The sequence below is a fragment of the Macrosteles quadrilineatus genome, unplaced genomic scaffold (assembly GCF_028750875.1).
Source record: "Macrosteles quadrilineatus isolate MER2022 unplaced genomic scaffold, UCM_ALF_1.0 Scaffold_3__2_contigs__length_128488019, whole genome shotgun sequence".
Lineage (NCBI taxonomy): Eukaryota > Metazoa > Arthropoda > Insecta > Hemiptera > Cicadellidae > Macrosteles > Macrosteles quadrilineatus.
The window spans coordinates 14,900,370-14,920,574 of NW_026542596.1; the positions used below are offsets into that span (position 1 = coordinate 14,900,370).

At 33.7% G+C, this 20,205-nt stretch overlaps 1 protein-coding gene across 3 annotated transcripts in view; it reads right to left on the reverse strand.

Annotated features, from left to right (window-relative positions):
- Nucleotides 1–601: 601 nt before the first annotated feature.
- Nucleotides 602–20,205, reverse strand: part of LOC128991140 (uncharacterized) — a 245,629-nt gene continuing 226,025 nt past the window's right edge. For all 3 annotated transcript variants that reach the window (XM_054413903.1, XM_054413904.1, XM_054413902.1), the window contains 6 exons: nt 15,875–15,982; nt 13,665–13,829; nt 12,053–12,150; nt 6,354–6,522; nt 5,186–5,308; nt 602–3,334 (listed from right to left, as the gene is read on the reverse strand). In XM_054413903.1, coding sequence (XP_054269878.1) covers nt 3,162–3,334; nt 5,186–5,308; nt 6,354–6,522; nt 12,053–12,150; nt 13,665–13,829; nt 15,875–15,982 — 836 coding nt within the window. In that variant the 3' untranslated portion in view covers nt 602–3,161. The remainder of the gene's footprint in view (nt 3,335–5,185; nt 5,309–6,353; nt 6,523–12,052; nt 12,151–13,664; nt 13,830–15,874; nt 15,983–20,205) is intronic.

The following is a 20,205-nucleotide window of genomic DNA, read 5'->3' on the forward strand; positions in this document are numbered from 1 at the left end:
ATACATGTTTTGATAGTTTTCAGTTTACTTTTTTGCACAATAAAACCAACCAGTTCATACTTGCCCAAATTCATGGCTGTTTGGCTGTTATGTTAATGCTGGCCAATAGATCTGCTTCATTTTTGAGCTTGCGAATGTCAGTGCTCGATTTGTGAGGGAACGCGGCGGAACAGAGTTCCGATACCTCTCTTTCCAAAAGATAAAATATTGGCATTAATATGTAGCTTAGGTACTATACTTCGGCCGCTTAGAAAACGACCTGCGCGCTAATGCTAAACCAATGCTGGAGGAGGTCGCTTTCTAAGCGGCCGAACTATAGTTAACTGTTTGACCGTGAGCCTTTTGATCCCAGAGGTTGCGGGTCTGAATCTTACCAGTCACCAATTGCTTCATTTCCAGTCACTATGCGTATAGTATGGTATAGGGAGTTTAATTAAATATAGGTTACAGTTCCGGCACTTCATTTTTTACGAAACGAGCAATGCGTTGAGTGGTGTATTTTTTTATCCAACACTATATGTATCTTTACCATCTTACTATTTGCTATTACTTACTTGTTTAGTGTGCCAAGTGTCTGGAGTAAAAGGAATAAATCTGAAGGTAGACTTCAACAAAATGTAAATTTCTTTAATCAAAATGGAAGATATTTTCCCTCGAGTGTTGAAAAATTTACATTTCCTTTAAACATATGTTATACATTTCCATTGCACTATTTTATACATATTTATATATCTTGGAAAATTAACAATAACAAATATCACAACATTCAATCCAAACATTCACATTCAATTTTAAGTGCATGATAAATTTTAATGATTTTTACATACCGTAAATACTTTGATTATTTTATAATGACTTATCATAAATTTGATATAAATGAACTTCTTTTACTGTAAAATTATATCTTTAGCCCAGTAGAAAAGTGCAGTACTGTTTGTCACATTATATTTAAATTATTAGCTAACATTTGATGTCACTTTTTACATTACATTAAATATTCAAATAAAAGAAAATTTATCATTGCCAATGTAGCATTTAAGGACCCTTTTAATATACCAAATGATGGCTAATGCTGTTGCCAGATTAATATAATTTCCTATAAAATGTGTGATTCATTTTCAGTTATTTTTTAAAAGAAGAATGAAACCATAAACTATTAGGTTGGCATCAGCACACCTTAGAATAACTATAAAAGGACTCGAAATATTGAATTAGTTTAGTCATATCTTTGACTATTGGTACAACTTCAGTATCCAATAGTTAATGGTCATATCAACAAAAGGTAGAATTTTTAGATATAATCAACAGATCAATGTACAACACACGGAAAAGATGACTGAATGGCTGGCCTTTAATAGTTAATTGTGGCCACATTTTATAGTATTGTATACTAGAACTTTACCATATTAAGGTTGAAAAATAGGCATTTATCTTTTGTCTATTTTTCGGTAAAGGTTTTATGTGAATTTGTTTACCACATAGAGTACAATGAATTGGTCTTGGCTACATTGACTTGACTTTGGGCTTGTCTAGTCCTTGTGGTCTTACACATTATTTCTGTTGTATTTTTTTTTATAAACTGCCTAAAGAATGTTTTTAAAACACATTTTTAATCAACATAGATCCTTTTGAAGGAAGTTTCTGTCTTTAAGACATCTTTTACAGAGGGTAATTCATATCTCTTTGGTAATAATTTTATGTATTTGATAATGGTGTCAAATACATAAAAATGGATGTTTTGACTACAAAAATGTATATTATCAAAACAATGTTCTATTTACTCATGAAAAAATGTTGTGAAAAATACTCATGAATAATTGACATATTGCAATGACACTAATAGAAGTGTTAGAAAACTCTGTTTGATAAAAATATACTAAAAAATAAAAAAGTTAAAATTGCATGCTCTGAATAATAAAAAATCCTAAATTTTTATTATGTACTGTTTTAAATTGATTGTCGATCTACTTTTACAAATATTTTTCAATCTTTTAAGTGATTCAAGATTGAGAATCACCATTAAAGCATATCATTGTAAATATATTTCTTTTATACAATATTTTACAGATTTAAAAATAAATTACATTTTATATCTAGCCACCTAACAAAACAAAATTGGACGGAATGTTTTCTCCCAACCATTAAACTAAAACTTAAACATATTTACAAGTATCAAACAATACTGTGTGATAAATACTAATATATTTTTAAATATATACAACCAGAGGAGGTAATAAATTTAATAGAAATATGATTAAGGCCGCTGCTTCAAGATATTATACAATATGAAATTACGTGTGATGGAGTATTAAAAACACCAAACTAATTTTCTTCTTTCACAATGTAACACATTATAATTATTACACATTTTATGGTGATTAGGCTTACATAAAATTGTATTTCACTGTGGCAAAAATATTGCTGAGATCATATACATAAATTGTTTAGTAAAGCCACGTCAATAGTTGGCTAAATATGTCATCAGACATAATTTTCAAATAACATTTCTATTTAGAAATAGATAGACAAAGTGGTAAACATTAAGAATAGAGCGGTTTTCAAACCCAATGTCGTTTATAAGTTGTCATAATGGAAAGTTACATTTATAGGTGTAACTAGGGTGCGTAATTGAGGGGGCGTAGCTACTAAAAGTCTAAAGAAGGCTCTACCAGGAAATGTTGAAATTTCAGATGAATAACTGTGAGTTTTCAGGCATTTAAAATGTAATATTAAATAAAACATTTCCTTATAAATCAGGTAATAAAAATGATACACTTAATATACTTGCCGATTTTCAACTATGATGTATTAAAATTCCTATTGTTGAGAGCTTAGTCCCCAAAACCTCCTTTAGTTACACCTAATGGTTGTATGTTAAAAGTTTGATACAAAATAATGTTTATGAACTATCTTTCACAATTTCCATTGTAATTAACATCGAGTACTAAGCAACCACTTATCCTCTAGACGGTTCACTTTAATATGTAGAAATACACAGATCATTTGTTAAAGAAGTAAAATTATTTTTTGTTGTTATACTAGGGCCAGATTGTAGCTAGTAAATCTGATGATCTCTTATAGTTTTATAAATTATTGCTTTATCAGTTTTACAATAGTTTACAGTCTTGTGATTGCCAATATACAGATAACTATCATAAACACTATACTGCTGTACTATGAGTTTGTATTCGGACTTTCTTGACGGTGCTTCCATTTCGAGAGAGTGTCGGAGAAGTACCACTAAAGCCTGGGTTTTGGATGCCGAGACCGTTGTTAGCATTTGCTGGTCTTGGCTTTTTTAAGCTCGATCGAAGTGGGCTTCTTGTGATTGAGGCTGAAAAAGAACATCATATTTAGAAAATTTTAGGAAAAATAATAAAAGAAATTCCATATGCTCAACTATCACAACCAACCATTTTACTTTGGCTTTCTCAAAACTCTTAGATGATAATGAAATCACCACATAACTCTATTAAGACAACACACTTTTAATTCTTTACGAGCAATAACTACTTAAGATATAATATGCAGGTGATGACGGCATTTTTAACAAAGCTGGTTGGTTATAGTGATCCTCTGCTAGTCCTCAGGAAGTTTATTGCTTGTTTGATCCTGTAAAGGCCCTACAGTTTTTTTACGTTTTAAAACTGCCCAACTTCACCTACCCACTCAGCTAACACTAATCATCATGTTATTTTAACTTAAGTTTTCAATAAAAATAATTAAATGGGACCAGGAGACAATCCACTTGTTTTGGGTTTATTTAATTTTATTTCAAATAATTAAATCATTAATTATAAACAAAACCATCGCCATATCTCTTTCAAACAAAGTATACAACCACGTTTATGATTTTGAATGCAATGGTAAAATTATGCCTACTTTATAAACACCATTTACCTGTATTTCTACCAAACTTTTTTTGGCAATCTTTAAATTTGCTCTAAATCGTTTGCACTGTAGATAAAACTACCCTAAATAATAGAAAAAGATCCTCCCTTTATGCAGGGTTTCTAAAGCTCCCAGATACCCAATCTTTTAGACCCCTGGATATTTGAGTTGGAAACTACAATATATTTGTATGTAGAGCTGTATATAGTTTTATTTTGTTAATATTGAGCATAAGTGAGGTTTGAGATAGGTGACAGTTTGTCTAAGGTAACTGAAGTAAGGCACAGAGAAGTAAGGCACAGAGAAGTAAGGCACAGAGAAGTAAGGCACAGAGAAGTAAGGCACAGAGAAGTAAGGCACAGAGGAAACATGCAGAAGGGAATGAGGTAGCTGACAGGCTAGCAAATGTCGCGTCAGCCTCAGACTTCGTGGGACCACAGCCTTTCTGTGGAATCTCTCGTGGGCATGCATGTCACTCAGTCATGGCATGGGCTCAGGAGGAACACAGGAAAAGATGGGTTAGGCTTCAGCACCATAGGGTAAGTAAGCTCACCCTCTACTCCCCTTCCCAGACGGTCGCCTCCAATGCTCTACGTTTAGACAGGAGGCGACTCAGACAGATCACAGGAATGGTCACTGGACATGGCTTCCTGAAATTACACCTGCACCGCTTGAGGATCCACAATGGTGACACTGCTTGTAGGAAATGTGGGCAATCAGAGGAGACCGCTGATCACCTACTCTACGACTGCACAGCTCTGAATGAGGTAAGGGACAGTTCTCTTGGTGCAATGACAAGGGGCAGACACCTTCCTCAGGAGGAGCTCATTGACAGGATGCTGGAGTTCATTAAGCAACTCAGGTTTGACGGACTCTGAAGTACCATGTGGGGAGCACAAAAAGCCCATCAGTGGCTGACGTGCAACAGGACAAGGTCCGCCCCTACAGAATCAATCAATCAATCAACATGCTTATGGATGCTTATGGATGGAACAACCGTGTGCTTTCAGCTGTGGTATTTTGGGGCTGAAATGTACTTGTGAAGAGCAAGGAAGAGTCAGAACGGCGAGCAATGTAAAGGAATTCTTATCGCACAGGGCACAGGGTCTTCCTTCACCGTAAGCGTTGTAGTACATGAGGGCAAGGGGGGCGGGGTGCCGAACTTATACCTAGACACCAGTCCTAGTGCTAGACTGCTAGACACCCCTAAGTACCATTAAATCTCCTATGTTCCCTTCTCTATGAGCTGTGTTTGCTTTATTGTTTACAACCAAGTATTTTTACAAATTCATACCCGCTGTGTCGCCCGTGGTGGAGCCATTGGAAGACAGAGTGGTAGACAATGTAACCATACTGCCGTTTGTGCCGGAGTGGGCGTAGGGCTTCCCACTGGCATCTGTCACTGATACACTTCCTCCTGGACAGAAAACAATACAGAATTACTTTATCACTCTAGAAGAATATTTAGTCTCCTGTGTGAATTAAAAAATATGATCCAAAAGTGCATTTCATTGTAACAATAGCTTGTTGTTGCAAACTACTCAGGTCTAAACTAGAAGGTATGTAAAATATGCTGATAGTCTGTATATTATTAGCAAGCATGTTTCTTGAAAACCTTTTTTCTCAGCTTGTGTGTATCGCAGGGAAAATCAACGCATACTGTTAGAAAGATATTTTCCTGTACATGTGCAGAATCCCTTTATAAATTAAAATATTCCTAAAAATAATCACAAAAAGTTAACTTAGAATAAAAATAAAATTAACATGGGCCTTAAGGGTTTGCCATGCTGGTGACAAAATAACAACAATAAACATAAACAGAAAATAAAAAAAAATTGAAGAAATTCCAATCATATGTTTTATTTACAGCGTGGCGTTAAAACAGATAAGTCTGCACATTACATATTTTTGGTTGAGTTTTTGACCACTGGACGACGTCTAGTATTTATAAACATTATACAAAATTGAAATAATAAGATTTTAGTCCTTTTTTCTGTATAGTGACCCTGAAAGAGCTATAGTTCTTGGAGCCTGTTATCTCCTTCAAGATAAATCGTAAACTACTAATGGGCTTCATTATGAGGAGAAAAACTTTTTTCAGTTCAATCTCAAGGATCCCGTTAAGAAAAAGAAACCTGTGGTCTAGCTATTAAAATAAAATGATTAATTTTAGTCAAAACAAATTTTTCTGATTTTATAAGTTGATTCATTCACTGTAAATTCTGTCATTCATTCTGTGTCATTGGCAACCTTATTGTTTAAGGCAGAGGTATTTATTTTTATAAATAAATTCTTTTCTCTACATTTTATGTTTTGAGGTAGCAATATTTACCAATAACTCACTGCGCTACCAACTTTACTGTAATCACTCTGGCTAATTTTTGAAGTCGAATAACACACTGTTGCTATATACAGGTGTTATAGCTGATGAGATACAGAATAGTGTTTGTTGTTACTGATACCTGGATGTGTTGACCGTTTGTCCCTGAAGCCAGGGTTATTGTAGGTCATAGCGTCAACACCGTTAGGATCTCTGGACAACATCGTAGGGTCACCCCCGGCCCGACGGGCGAACAACATGTCGTACAACGCCCCGATAAACAGTAGGAACGTTAGTACTATGAGAACTACCTGTGAACAAAGGGGATTCATCTTAAGTTACAGAATAAGAAGTAAAAAAACTTTATTTCTAAATATTGAAACAGAAAATATATATATTTATTTCTTGATTATTTATCAAAATAAATGTACAGAAATGTTTCAATAGTTCCTATTTTTGCTTTTGTGTGTTTATATAATGACAAATTTATAACTGACGACACAATATTATGTATGGAGAAAAACTTTCTTGAATTTGATTTGGAGGGTTGAAGTGTAAACCTTCGAAACTCCTTTTATTCTGTGAATACTGTATAATGATTCATATGGAGATTGAGACTAGTAACATTGTGCCAATAACATTTAATCAAGTACTTTTTGGATGCCGATACCATTGACTATTGCTTATACTGTACCATAGAACATTTATTTTTTTAACTTGGGACAAAAAGGTATCTGGGTAGCAAAGTGGGCAATTAATTAACAGCTGTGTCTAGGGAATATGTCGGCCTTAGTCACTAACAAGACTACAAAGCTCGTACCACTCATACTACACTAATATCCATTCATGCTTGGCTACCTACTTATGTATGGTAGCCATTTCAAAAGTAAGTTATAGTGCCCCCCTTTAAAATTTGGAGGTTGCTGGTTTGACTCCAAGGCTACCAACTTATGATGCTTTCCAACAAAAGAATGAAGTAAGATAGTAGCAAGACCAGAATTTGAAAAACATCCTCATATAAAAACTAAGCTATGCCATAGGCGTTAAAAAACAAAACACAAAAAAAGTTATTGAAACAAAAAATTAACTCTCTTAAGTTCATCAAGTGAAGAGTTTAATTGAAGGGGATGGGAAGGTCAGGTCAGTGCGAGATAACGTTTTTACTGCCCTATCACCTCAAGCAGCCTCTACTTGACTTTATCGCTTAGTTTAACGTCTTTTGGTGACACGAGACAGTTTACTGGCACAAGATGTGTTTATTCACCTCTTAATAATTCTACATGTCTAGTAATACAGTGGGGGAAAAACTAGAAACAGTAACAAAGTTGTTAATACAATATACTCCTTTTCAAATAAATAATATTTTACCAAACCTTTAAAAGTCTTCATTACGACTGATGAACATGTTGGTAAAATGAAGTACATAGTACTGCCAATTTTTTATTGCATACGAGTGAAAATTAAAATTAAAATCTATTTGTTTGACTATGGATGGTAGTCATAGAAATACTATGCCCATGTATGATGGTTATACCATCGCAGGCAAAGCTGGGCTTGCAAGCTAGTTTTATTATAAAAATTATGTAGTTGAATTGCAATATTAACATAGAGGATAAAAATAGGAATCAGGAATGTAATTTCAAAATTACGTTTACAAAGGGAACCCAAGTAAGTTGAAAGCTTACGATCCAATTCAACATTGATCCTTTTAGACAATATGGGGCTTTCGCCGCCCACGCAACAACTTTACTACGCTTTTTTTAAAACTAAACTTTATATGTATGATTTTGTAATCGAATATCATTTATAAAGCTATATGATGGCTATGAACGGATATTAGGAGGAAAACTACTGAGAAAGTTTCTAAGAGTCGTGACTCATATTTTGGAATTACTGCACCTCCTTTACTGGTGAGTTTTATTGACTAAATAAATATTTATGTTTTTGTGTATGTGTTTTATGTATTTTGATGGTTTAATTGATTTAAAGAACCACATAAACTGAAATGATTCATTAATTTGATGTACCTGTGACACCTGATGATGGACTGTAGTACGTGCAAACCATGGACAATGATAATATCACAATGGTACCACTTACCACATATCTCTCGTCAAATTAGATTAGGTAATAATATTACCTATATTATAAACAATTTTTCAATTCATTTAGTCACCCAAATGCTAATTTATCGGGAAAAAATAAATGCTTTAGTTATATTCCTTATACATATCCATGGTTGACATTTGTACAATTCTATTTTTGCTTTTATTTAATGTCTAGAAACATATATTTATGAATAAAAACATACAGTACTGTATTTTCTGCTTAGTTGAACTGATATTTTAAGCACCAAGATGCATCTGAGGATATAATTCCAGCTAAGCTACTTAGAATGTACAAGAACTGTCTCCTGTCCTTCATCCTTAATAAGCCTCTCTTTGTCTTCTTCAAAGCTTATCCTTATCATTTAACATAGTAGAGGAGATAGCGACTGGGGTGGGCTCTAATGTCACCCAAGTGATATGGATCAATTATTATTATCAGTTATTGGTGGTATTATTGGCTAAAACCACGAAAACAAGGCTAGAAAAATAAGATGACAATGCCAGGTGGGTGCGGAGCCCTATGGTTTGCAAAGGAGACGAATCCAACATTAGGATATCATTCAAGATCTAGACATGTGGCTTTATCAAATAAAGCTAAAGCACAATCACACGTACAAGTTGGACTTCGGAGAGTGTTGATAGATGGTGCCAGTGGGGCAGAGCCCTGAGATCGCGAAAAAGTACTCCGAAGACCCTTAGTCTCCAAAAATTATGGTAGGTCTGGGAGCAGAATTTAAATGCTTTTTTCAAGCCATTTAGGAAAATCTGTTGATCTATAAGAATAACATGGCAACTTTTGATGCTAATGGGGGGCATCCCTAAGGTTTGAAAAATGTTTTTTATTGTTTGGTCATCTGTAACTTGGTATGGTACCGTCAACCGGGGTTACTTTGCTCCTTCAAGGTAGACTTTGCTCCATGCAGGGCTACATTCCATAGTTTATTATAATTTTATATGATTTTCCTAAAGTGTGGTAATTTTCTTTTGTTCAGTTGGCAGATCAACTGTTAATGTTCTGCTAACCTATCTGCTTTCCCTCCAATTTATGTGCTCTTGAATGAAGTTGAAAAGTTAGCATCGTTTCTTGCGTATTTCAAGCCCATGAAATTTCATCTGTGCAAGCATACTTATTACGAATTTCCAAGTAAGTAGTGTTGTATTTTAACATTAGTTTAATGACTAGAAATAATATAACAGTAATAAATGGTTAAGCTAAAGTTAAACACCTTATTTTAATTTTTGCAAAAAGTAAGGTTTAAGCAATTAAAGCCTGGGGACACTTTGCTCCAAGATTTTTGTGGAGCAAAGTCTCCCCACTATTTTTTTCCACTTTTGTAACAACATATTTCCATGGAAACCAATATAATGCCTAGTTATATATGCATACATGTATAAGTAAATACTTGACCTGTGCATTTTATGATCGATGCTGTATAAAAATAATAAGAAGTTTAACAAATTCTGATTTTTTTCAGAATGCCAAGAGTTTACCAAAGAAAACCGGGATCCCGTAGATACTGTGATTACAGTAAAACAAAGCTTGAACACTGTTTGAATGCTATAAGAAACAAAGAAATAACTCAACGACAAGCCGAAGAGATTTATAATATACCAAGGAGGACTATCATCAACAAATTAAAAAACTTCAATGAAGAAATTTCAAGAAAACCAGGCTACCAACAGATTTTTACTGAGGATGAGGAGCGTTCCTTCGAAAAATGTTTGATTGGTTTTTGTGATTTTGGGTTTCCTCTAACCACTCTGGATCTTCGAATGATCGTCAGCGCTTACTTGAACAAGATTGGTAAAACAGCATCCAGATTCAAAAACAATGTTCCCGGTGAGGAGTGGGCGCTCTCTTTCCTGAAACGCCACCCAAATTTAAATGGAGCTTGATTGGCCTCAAACATTAAAAGGAGCCGAGCATCAATCGAGTAACCCCTGTTGACGGTACTGTTTCAGTTTAGAGGTTCTGTTATCAATACTACCAGGGAAAAACACACATACAACTATATACTAGTACTAGTATATAGGCCTGCATAGTATAGGTAAGTTACCAAAAATTTAAAATACATCTCGCACGTATCATACATAGGTTTTTGTACCAAATAATTAAGGAAACTCGATTTTAAAACAAATTTCACATTACATGAATTTTTTTAGTTTTTTCAAGTTTTTCCAATATGGCGTCCAAAAACACAATTTGCATGGTTAGATTTTTCTAGACTTTCAGCATTGTTGTATTAATAGTCAAAGTTTTCAGTATGTGAAACAGACACCATCAAAGGAACTAAAAAAATCAAATTCCGTTTTCGTGGGAATTAGTTCCACCCTAAACTCTATATCTCCTATAAATAGTAACTGATTAATTATTTAATCTAAATATAGAAAGCAGATACCATAGAAAACAATTTTATCGGGTAGTCATTTGCCTCGCTACTGTTTACTTAAGCATAAAAATATGAGTTTATTGATACACAACGAGGACTTAAATAATAAACAATAAGGGCACTTTTCAATTGAAAAACTGTCTTTCAATGTACAAGGAGCATGAAAAAAAAAATACTGTATTACACTGAGGGCACTAAGATATTGCTATCTGCAGCCCCACATCACAAATTTAAATTATTTAATAGAGGAAATGGATAACCTGTGGCTGTAATGACACACAAAGTAATACAACAGGTTCTATTACTACTTTTTGATGGCTTGATTAATTTTTGTTCCGACCTATAGTACTGTAAGTTTTTTGCCTTATTTTTGTTGGTTTAAAAGCTTCATAAAGGTTGTAGAAATAAAATAAGTAGGCTATATATTGTTAAATGTTTTTTTTTAGAATTCTGGCTTTTGGACAGCTAAAACACGATTTAAAGCATTTGGTATAAAACTGTTACCAGAAAGGGGTTTTTCCCGAACCCCATAACAAGATACCTTAATACACCCTCCCCCTCCCACCAGAAAAATTAGCATCATGCCTCCTAGCCTTACCTCTAGTAGACATATATAGTGTGTTCCTAATCCTGCATGGAGTTACTGCAGGAGAAAAATCAGCAACAATCATAAAATGGAGAAGTATTATGAATCACTATACACTACTTATACAATCGTACTACAAGTGTGTGCTTGTTTGTTTGTTTGTTTGTTTGTTTGAAGTTCAATCACACATCAACTACTGGTTGGATTGGGTTGAAATTTGGTATGATGATAGCTCACATTCCCAATTAACATATAGGCAAATTCTTATCTCAAAAATCCTTTGGGGCTCCACCCCAGTGGCTTCCCATGTTTACCTATGATCGAGTATTCATATCTAAAAGGAGTTTTGCCAGTTGTTTCAACTACACAAGTTGGTTCTGTGATATTCAATAGCATTAAAGGTTATAAGGTTTACCAATAGGGCGAAGCACTAATTCTTAATTCTTTTTATTTTATATTAATTAATTTTTTCTTTTCCATGCATTTTATGACAACAGCTAATTTGAATCAAGCAGCAACAACTGTGAGAACTTGACTTTTTTCTATTGTTTAGGTGCAGTGATAGAACATTATGGCTATGGTAGATATGCTAAACTATAGTATACCGTAAATTATAGTAAGCCAACTTTTCTTAAAGTTGCTCTCCCATTGCAAACAGAAAGCACTAGTATAACTGCAATAAGCATTTTATACTTATATACGCCTACCCCGTACGAAGGACGGATACTCTGCTAGTATTTTATAAATACTAACTTACCATAACATAGAAAGACTCTCCTCTATGAACTTGGAAGTCGTTCGCTCTATCATCTGTTTGTAAAGCAAACAGGCCGGCTGCGGCAATGCCAAACATAGCTGAAAACATTCCCAGATGATTATTTATTTGTCAACATTACTTATGTGAGAAAACTGCTTGGTTAATTTTTTTTTTTAACTTTATTTAATTTACAATCTGTTCAAGTTGAACAATAAGCAAATAATATAAATAGTAATACAAAAATAACTTGAAGAACATGAGCTAGTGATTAACCACCGTCAACACTAGCTAACAAAGAGAATTTTGATAACACTTAGCCGAATCTGAATGGTAGGTCCAATATCGTATGTCGCTTCAGTCTGTTAATGAACTAAAATTTCTTAAATACATTGCCGATATTATGTAACTTGAAGTTTAAGGCGTTGATGAATATATGTGGCGTAGAATGAATGAATGATTATATGATGTACTCACTAATCAATTAACATTAATTACTGTAAGGAGACGTCTCACCTAATGGATTTTATGTGTTCTCCCGGGAAAATTTGAAAACTGTGCTTAAATGAGCGATTTTTGAGTTTCATTGTGCTTTAGAAGAGAAGAATTCTTCTCTCCTCAAATAAAGACTAGACTTTTGGAAAGACTAGACTTTTGAAATCGATACAGATACAGTTTACAATGGTATCGGTAACATTTTTCTATTTAGCGAATTTCCCTATAGGAAAGTAGCTATTACCGTAGGTGGCACTGTAAAACCTAGACCCGGGACCGATTTACTTTTTAATTTTCATGTCCCCAGAGGCCAAAAACGCTATTCGTTAAAATTTGTATATTATGTATGAAAATGACAACAAATATATACATTCACATAGGCATATATATATATATATATATAAAATATATATATATATATATATATATATATATATCTATGCCTATATGAATGTATATATTTGTTGTCATTTTTTACCCTCAAAATACAAAATTTCCCAATTATTCTCTAGACTTTTTTAAAGAGCTTTAAAAAAGCAAACAATTTAGTACGTCAAAGTGTTTTTTCTCACGGTTATTGGTAACGGAGAAAATTAAAAAAAGTTTAAATTAAAAATTCCCACGTTATTCTTATGGAGAATATTGTAAAATGTTGTATTTTGCTTGTTTATGAATATATTTTAATCAAACTTGGCAAATTTATTTATTTTATACTAAGCTAATTATATTATACTAAAAACCACACTTTATTAGTTTCCTTGGGGCAGAAAACCTAGGTACTCGTCAAACCTAATGTTATTTAAATAGATTTAATTGAAAATCTATTTAAGACTAATGGAAATTCGCTTAGTCGGCAGGTTTGCTGCGGCAGGGGTATTTAGCTTTTATCTTCACCAATATATTATTGCTATTTTTACAAATATTTTTATTTTCATTACACTGTCTATTTATAAATAATTCTGTAGTCCACTGATGTTTTACCCTAATTAATTTTAATAGGTAGGACTATAATTAAATCTGATTCCAGTTACTAAATGTAAGTACTTTTGGATTTCCAAATTTCAGCATATCATGGTTCCACAGCATATTAAAACATTTCAACTACAGTTCTGTTACTCACTAGCCAGAAGAGCTAAGCCCAGCTTGGCGGTGACTGCTGCTGTATACTTCATCACCACTTTGTCCTTGGAGACTATCATAGCCAGCTGGATGACACTGAGGACACAGAAGGCAGCCAGACACAACACTCCTAGGGCTCCCATGTACCCTGCTATCCTCACAGCCCCTGAAACAAACAAATCACAGTAACAGCTATATCTTGACCAAACTTACAGTCAGAAACATAGATTCGGCTCACCCATCTGGCTTGAAACCTCTAATTCTGTTAGATAATTCTAATCCGAAAAGTTTCAACTTTAAAAATTTCCTTAAGTTGTGCACCTCTAAAGTTTGCAGGTGGAATTTTACCCCTCCCCCCCCCCTTGGCTGTAACATCAGTTTTGCTTTGGGTGTAAAATTTCGCTATCCCATAATTTTTACTCTTGCTTTTGCTTTCGAATTAGATAAATGTAATTGTTAAAACTATACAGGGTGTATGTAAAGTCCCGCACGGGCTTAATATTTTCTAAACGACAACAGATAAATCAATAAGATTTGGTACATCAACACCACACCTAAAAATCTACTTTTTCAAGGAACTATGAATTTTCTGTCATATCATGGGGACGTCCCGCAAGGAGTCAGAAGGAAATCTTAAGTAGGAGTATAGGTCAATATGCACATCAGTTTAAAGGTCTTTACTAGCAGAATATAAAATATAATGCCGCAAATTTGAACTCAAATGAACAACCAAGCCAAGAATGACAGTTGTTCAAAGATTCATTTAATTTGCATTGCTATTATACGCTTACTCCTCAGGGGGCACAGCCCTAGGAATCGGAAGAAAATTGTTAACGTAAGCATAGGTCGATAAGCACATAAAATTAAAGGTCTTCACTGGTAGATTACAATGCCGTAAATTCAAGCTCAAAAGAACGCCTGAGTAAAAATTTGCAGTCGTTCAAAGATTCAAAATGGCAGATTCAAGAAATATTTGAACAACTGCCATTTTGCGCAGGATCAACCTTTTGAAGTGTGATTTGCGGCATTGTATTCTACTAAAAATGACTTTTCATTTATGCGGGACTTTATGTACACCCTGTATAAGTGTTTGTCATAAAATGAAAAAGTAACACATTAGGTAAATATTTTAACAACAGCTTAAAAAAAAAAATTTATGAGCTTTTGTGCAACCAAAAGACACTTCAACAAACATATTTGTTTGTGATATAACCCAGTTTCAAGAACAGTTTTAATCAATTACCTTTTTGGTTTTTGTTGCCTTGAAGTTCTTTTTGTTTTTTATACCTGATGCGCATTTTGCCACAGGTTGTGGCATCTTCAGAGGTTACTATCCTACACTTACATCCTAATATATACACAGTTTATATACACGAGAGTCACTGTACCGGTTCACATCGTAGTGTACAATGACTCTCGTGTATATAAACTGTGTATATATTAGGATGAAAGTGTAGGATAGTAACCTCTGAAGATGCCACAACCTGTGGCGAAATGCGCATCAGGTATCAAAAACAACAAGAACTTCAAGGCAACAAAAAACAAAAAGGTAATTGATTAAAACATATTTGAAGCGACGTATCAATAATTTATCGCGAAAAAACTGCAGTTTGCTAGATAATTGCGGTTTGATGGTAGGCTACATATGTATGTCAAAATTAAACCACAGTTTTGTTTGGTGACCAGGGATTCAACACCAATGACATTGGTTAACCACTAACATGAAGTGGTTAGCTCAACCACACTTTTACACAGTAATTAAACCTAAAATAATAAATTCAACAGATATTTTACTTTTTCATAAAATATTATCAGCTTCTAAATTTCACTATAGACTACAATATATTGGTTAATTTTTCAACATGTAATAGTACTTCAGCACTTAAGTCCTGTGTACTGAATGTCTTTGAAACTTTAACAATATATTATTACCTTTTTTATATGATAATGCAGCCTGCATGGTAGTTTGAAACTATGTTGAGCCACAGACAATCTACTGTATCTAGAAAATATCGTTTTCTAAAAAAAGAAAGCTGTATTTCTTGGGTGAGGTAACTTTTTGGTACTTTGGTATTATCCAGAGGCCACTTATTTTCACTTTTTACACATCGAGGAAGCCATACACCTAAAGTGTGTACCTCTACACCAGCTGAGCCTCTGAAAACATTAATAACCCATTGTTTGAAGTTAATTGTGATTCCATAAACTCACCATGTGGCTGAAACCTGGACACATTGTCCCCACACTTGGTCCTGCCGTAGAGCAGCTCCTTGCAGAGAGTCCATGGTCCGAAGTAGCCCTTCTCAGACCCCGGACCACCTGAAACATGAACATACCACGTAGCATAGGGTTCTAGAGTACAGTTCAATAATCAACACTTACATTACATTACCGACTGAGATGGGGACGTGGCTGATTTCAAAAACTAAAATAAAGTGTTTAAATAGTTATTTTCATTTACAAAGAATCAGTTGGTATCCAGAACAGCTCTTTCATTGTTGTAAGTAATAACAATTTTTGTAGCTTGCGGATATTACATTACACAGCAACGATTACATTACATAACCAATTGAGATGAGGACATAACTTGACTTTAACCTAAATGGACAAAGGATGAGTGTATCATAGTTTAATGAAGTGAGATGTATTTTATCGCATTAGGGAATAAGCCATTACCATAGGTCTCATGGTAGGACCTGGACCGGGGACCGATTTACTTTTTTGCTTTGATGTCCCCAGAGGCAAATACACAATTCGTTCTAATTTTTTTTTATATTTATATATGTCCGTTAGCATGATAACTCAAGCGGTCCAGCATGATCGGACCATGGGAATGGGGTGTTATGGGGTAAAAATTGGGATTTCTCGTTTTAGACCCTCAAAAACATAAAATTTCCTTCTCTCTTGACCATTTTGAAGAGCTTAAAAACAAATAATTTAGTATATTTAAGGGTTTTTGTAAGGTTATTGGTAAAGGAGAAAATTCCAAAACTTATAAATTTAAAATTTCCATATCATTTTTATGGGAAATAAGTAAACTTTTGTAGTGTGCTTGTTTATGGATATATATTGATCAAACTTGGCAAATCTATTTATTTCATTCTAAGCTATTAATATTTTACTAAAAAAACACACTTAATTACCCTCCCTGTAGCAGTAAACCTAGGTACTCGTTAAACCTATTGTTATTGAAATAGATTAAACTGAAAATCAAATCAGGCATATGGAAATTTGCTTAGTCTGCAGGTTTGCTGCGGCGGGGGTATTATATGTATTTACCGTCTTGTGATTTGAAAGTATAAGTGTAAGTATATTAATACAAGTGTTATTAGACGTATACCTATTTTTTGTTTTTTTTCAATCAAATCAGGCAAAAGGAAATTTGCGTATTTTGCAGGTTTGCTGTGGTGGGGGTATTTTAGCTTTGTTACTGACTGAGAGCAACTGTTTCTTTAGCCAACCATTTATCACAAGCCTAACTATCAAAGATGGCTGGGTTCAGTATCAAAACATGAAACATTTTCTGACTCAAACCTGTAATTGTAATTGGAGCACTGTAATTACTAGTTACTAGCTACTCAGGTATAAGGTTACATAAACAGCATAAAGAAAATCTGTCTCTCAAAATACGCTTAAAGAAAGCAGAAGTCACTATAATTTCATATAAATATATATCAGTGATATTATAGTAACTGTATTGACATAGTTCAGTTGTTTGAAACTAGCTTATGTAAACTCATTATCATGTCTGAACTCTTTCGAACAAAATTTGTTTGTAATGATATCAACAAATTTCATCAAAGAACCAATGGAAATAATTAATTATAATGATAAGGATTGTGTGTTGAAGCCATGTTGAACATTCTAAGAGATTTGGCGAATTCAAACGAAGCTTTTGATGGGTTTACTATGAGAAGTTGTATAACGTTTACTTATAGTCGACGTAATTGATTAGCTAATGGGATTACATGACGGCGCTTTCATTACTCACCACACTCACTGCGGAACAGATACGTATAGCGGGCGATCTTTCAAAGTAGCAGGCGCTTTAAAATAAAAATGTTAATTTAAACAACAATGTTTATTGGTAAAAAACCCATTCGATTTTAAAAACTAAATAGCAGTGTTTTAGTAGTTAGCACAGGAGAAAGAATCAGTTGGTGTCAATAACATCAGCTGTTTAATTGTTATAGGTAATAGTTTAGCTTGCTGATCACAAACTACAATGTTATTTAAAATTCTGTGGACACATTTTTTTACGTATTGTTCGGATGGTTTGTATTGTAGTTAACCGAATTCTGTACACATTATCAAGGAAATAAATAGACAGGGTCTTAAAACGAGTATTGAACGTTTTGAGGCAGTGGAACACACTGCTATTTAACTCAAAAGTTAAATTTAACTTCTCAGACTCAAAAAAACAGCTGTTTGTTTAGTATACCTAAAATTGTCCTTTCGAATGTTAGTTGTTAAGGTAAATGCACCAGTGGCTGACAGTGCTCCAGAAGCTGACAGTTTGAGTTTCTTAACATTATAATGTGGTCTCTTAAAAATATTTACACATGATTGCATTGTTAGAAGAACATATGTTTATTCTTGATTAGTTTACAAAAAAAAAACAGTTAAATTTAGCCCATACTTGCGGAATGGTGGTGGTTTGAAAGCGACCCTGTCCGTACACATCACATTTAGTCGATTCCCTTAATGAAATTGTTAAGAAAGTTAGTTTAGTTTTTTGTCATTTCGCTAAATTTCTTAAATAGTATTAATGATTAGGCTCATTATTTTTATCAATTATACCTTTGTTGACAATTTCATGAAAAAATTGGGGCGTTAGGGGTTTTGGATTTAAAATTATATCAATGTCAGGCTTTGGTACACAAAAGCCATACAAGTTCCACTAGCTGACAGGGGATATTTGCTACTTGCACAATATTAAATTGGTTTCACCCATCGAAATTTGCATGCTATTTATAATTTATGTGATCTCACATTTTTATAAAATGATTTTAATTTTTTAATTTATAAGCCAAATTATCTTAAAAAATGTATATTTTTTTAAAATATATATAAAATATATACAGGGTGACAAACAAGTCTGGAAACGGTTTAATATCTTTTTAAATAAATCCGTTAGAAAATTCAAACCTTTCACATCAACTTAAATGTATGAAAACTACTTTTTCCAAGCATTATCATTTTTTTACCTCTACCAGGGGACGGCCCACGAGGAGTAGGTACATAATCTTTAATGTAAGCATATGTTGATATGCACATCATTTTAAAGGTCTGGTCAAGTGGAGTTCATTGCCAGAAACTGCGTCAAAAAAGGTTCATCCGTTACAAAATGGCGGCTGTCCAAAGTTCTTGTGGAATATACCCGCACAGGCCTTAGTATTGGTAAATACTCGTATTAAACATTAGCTTGAGAGCTGAAACTGTATTTTTAAGTCAACTAGCTCATAGATTAATATTATAAAATCTTCAAAACAAATTTTACCGAGCTTCAGATTTCCCGGCTAATGTTGAATAATATGAGTATTTACCAATACTAAGGCCTCTGTAGGTATATTCCGCAAGAACTTTGGACAGCCGCCATTTTGTAACGGATGAACCTTTTTTGACGCGGTTTCCGGCAATGAACTCCACTGGACCAGACCTTTAAAATGATGTGCATATCAACCTATGCTTACATCAAAGATTATGTACCTACTCCTCATGGGTCGTCCCCTGGTAGAGGTCAAAAAATGGTAATGCTTGCAAAAAGTAGTTATCATACATATAAGTTGATGTGAAAAGTTTGAATTTTCAAACGAATTTAGTTAAAAAGATATCAAGCCGTTTCCAGACTTTTTTGTCACCCTGTATATATATTTTAATGTAAATATTATTTATTTTAAAATATGTAAAATAAATTTTCTTAATAACGTTTTATGTGATTTTATAATTTAATTATTAAGTTAGATTTTATTCGTCTTATAAATTATAAAACCTTTAGGTTTAGCAGCTAATACATTTAAGTTCCAGTGTCAGCTACTGGGACAACTGACTGTCAGCTACTGGTACAAGCACTTTTTTCACTGTCAGCCACTGGAACACGTACAAAGGTTGAATTAAGTTTAAAAATGTTATAAAATATATTTAAAAAACCCTTTTTGTATGACAAATTTGAAAATTACACTAAATTTAGAATCACATAAAATCCGTAATATCTCTTTAGTTCCTATTTATTCAAAACCACGGATTATTAAGTGCGTATAGTTTCTTATACTGTCAGCTACTGGTGCGTTTACCTTATATTTAATTTATTCGTTAAAGACTGGATCAAGTCTGAATGTCCATATACTCAAAGCAATGTTCAAAGGCTTGACAAACCTTCACCACTAGTACACTCGTATTTGAAATATTAATAGTGATTTTGCAAGTAGAAATAGTTATTTGTGCAACTAGTGAGAAAAGTGAGCAATTGACTCACTCGAGAGAAATCCTTACTCACGAGCCGTAGGCGAGTGAGGAATGGTTTCTCGAGTGAGGCAATTGTA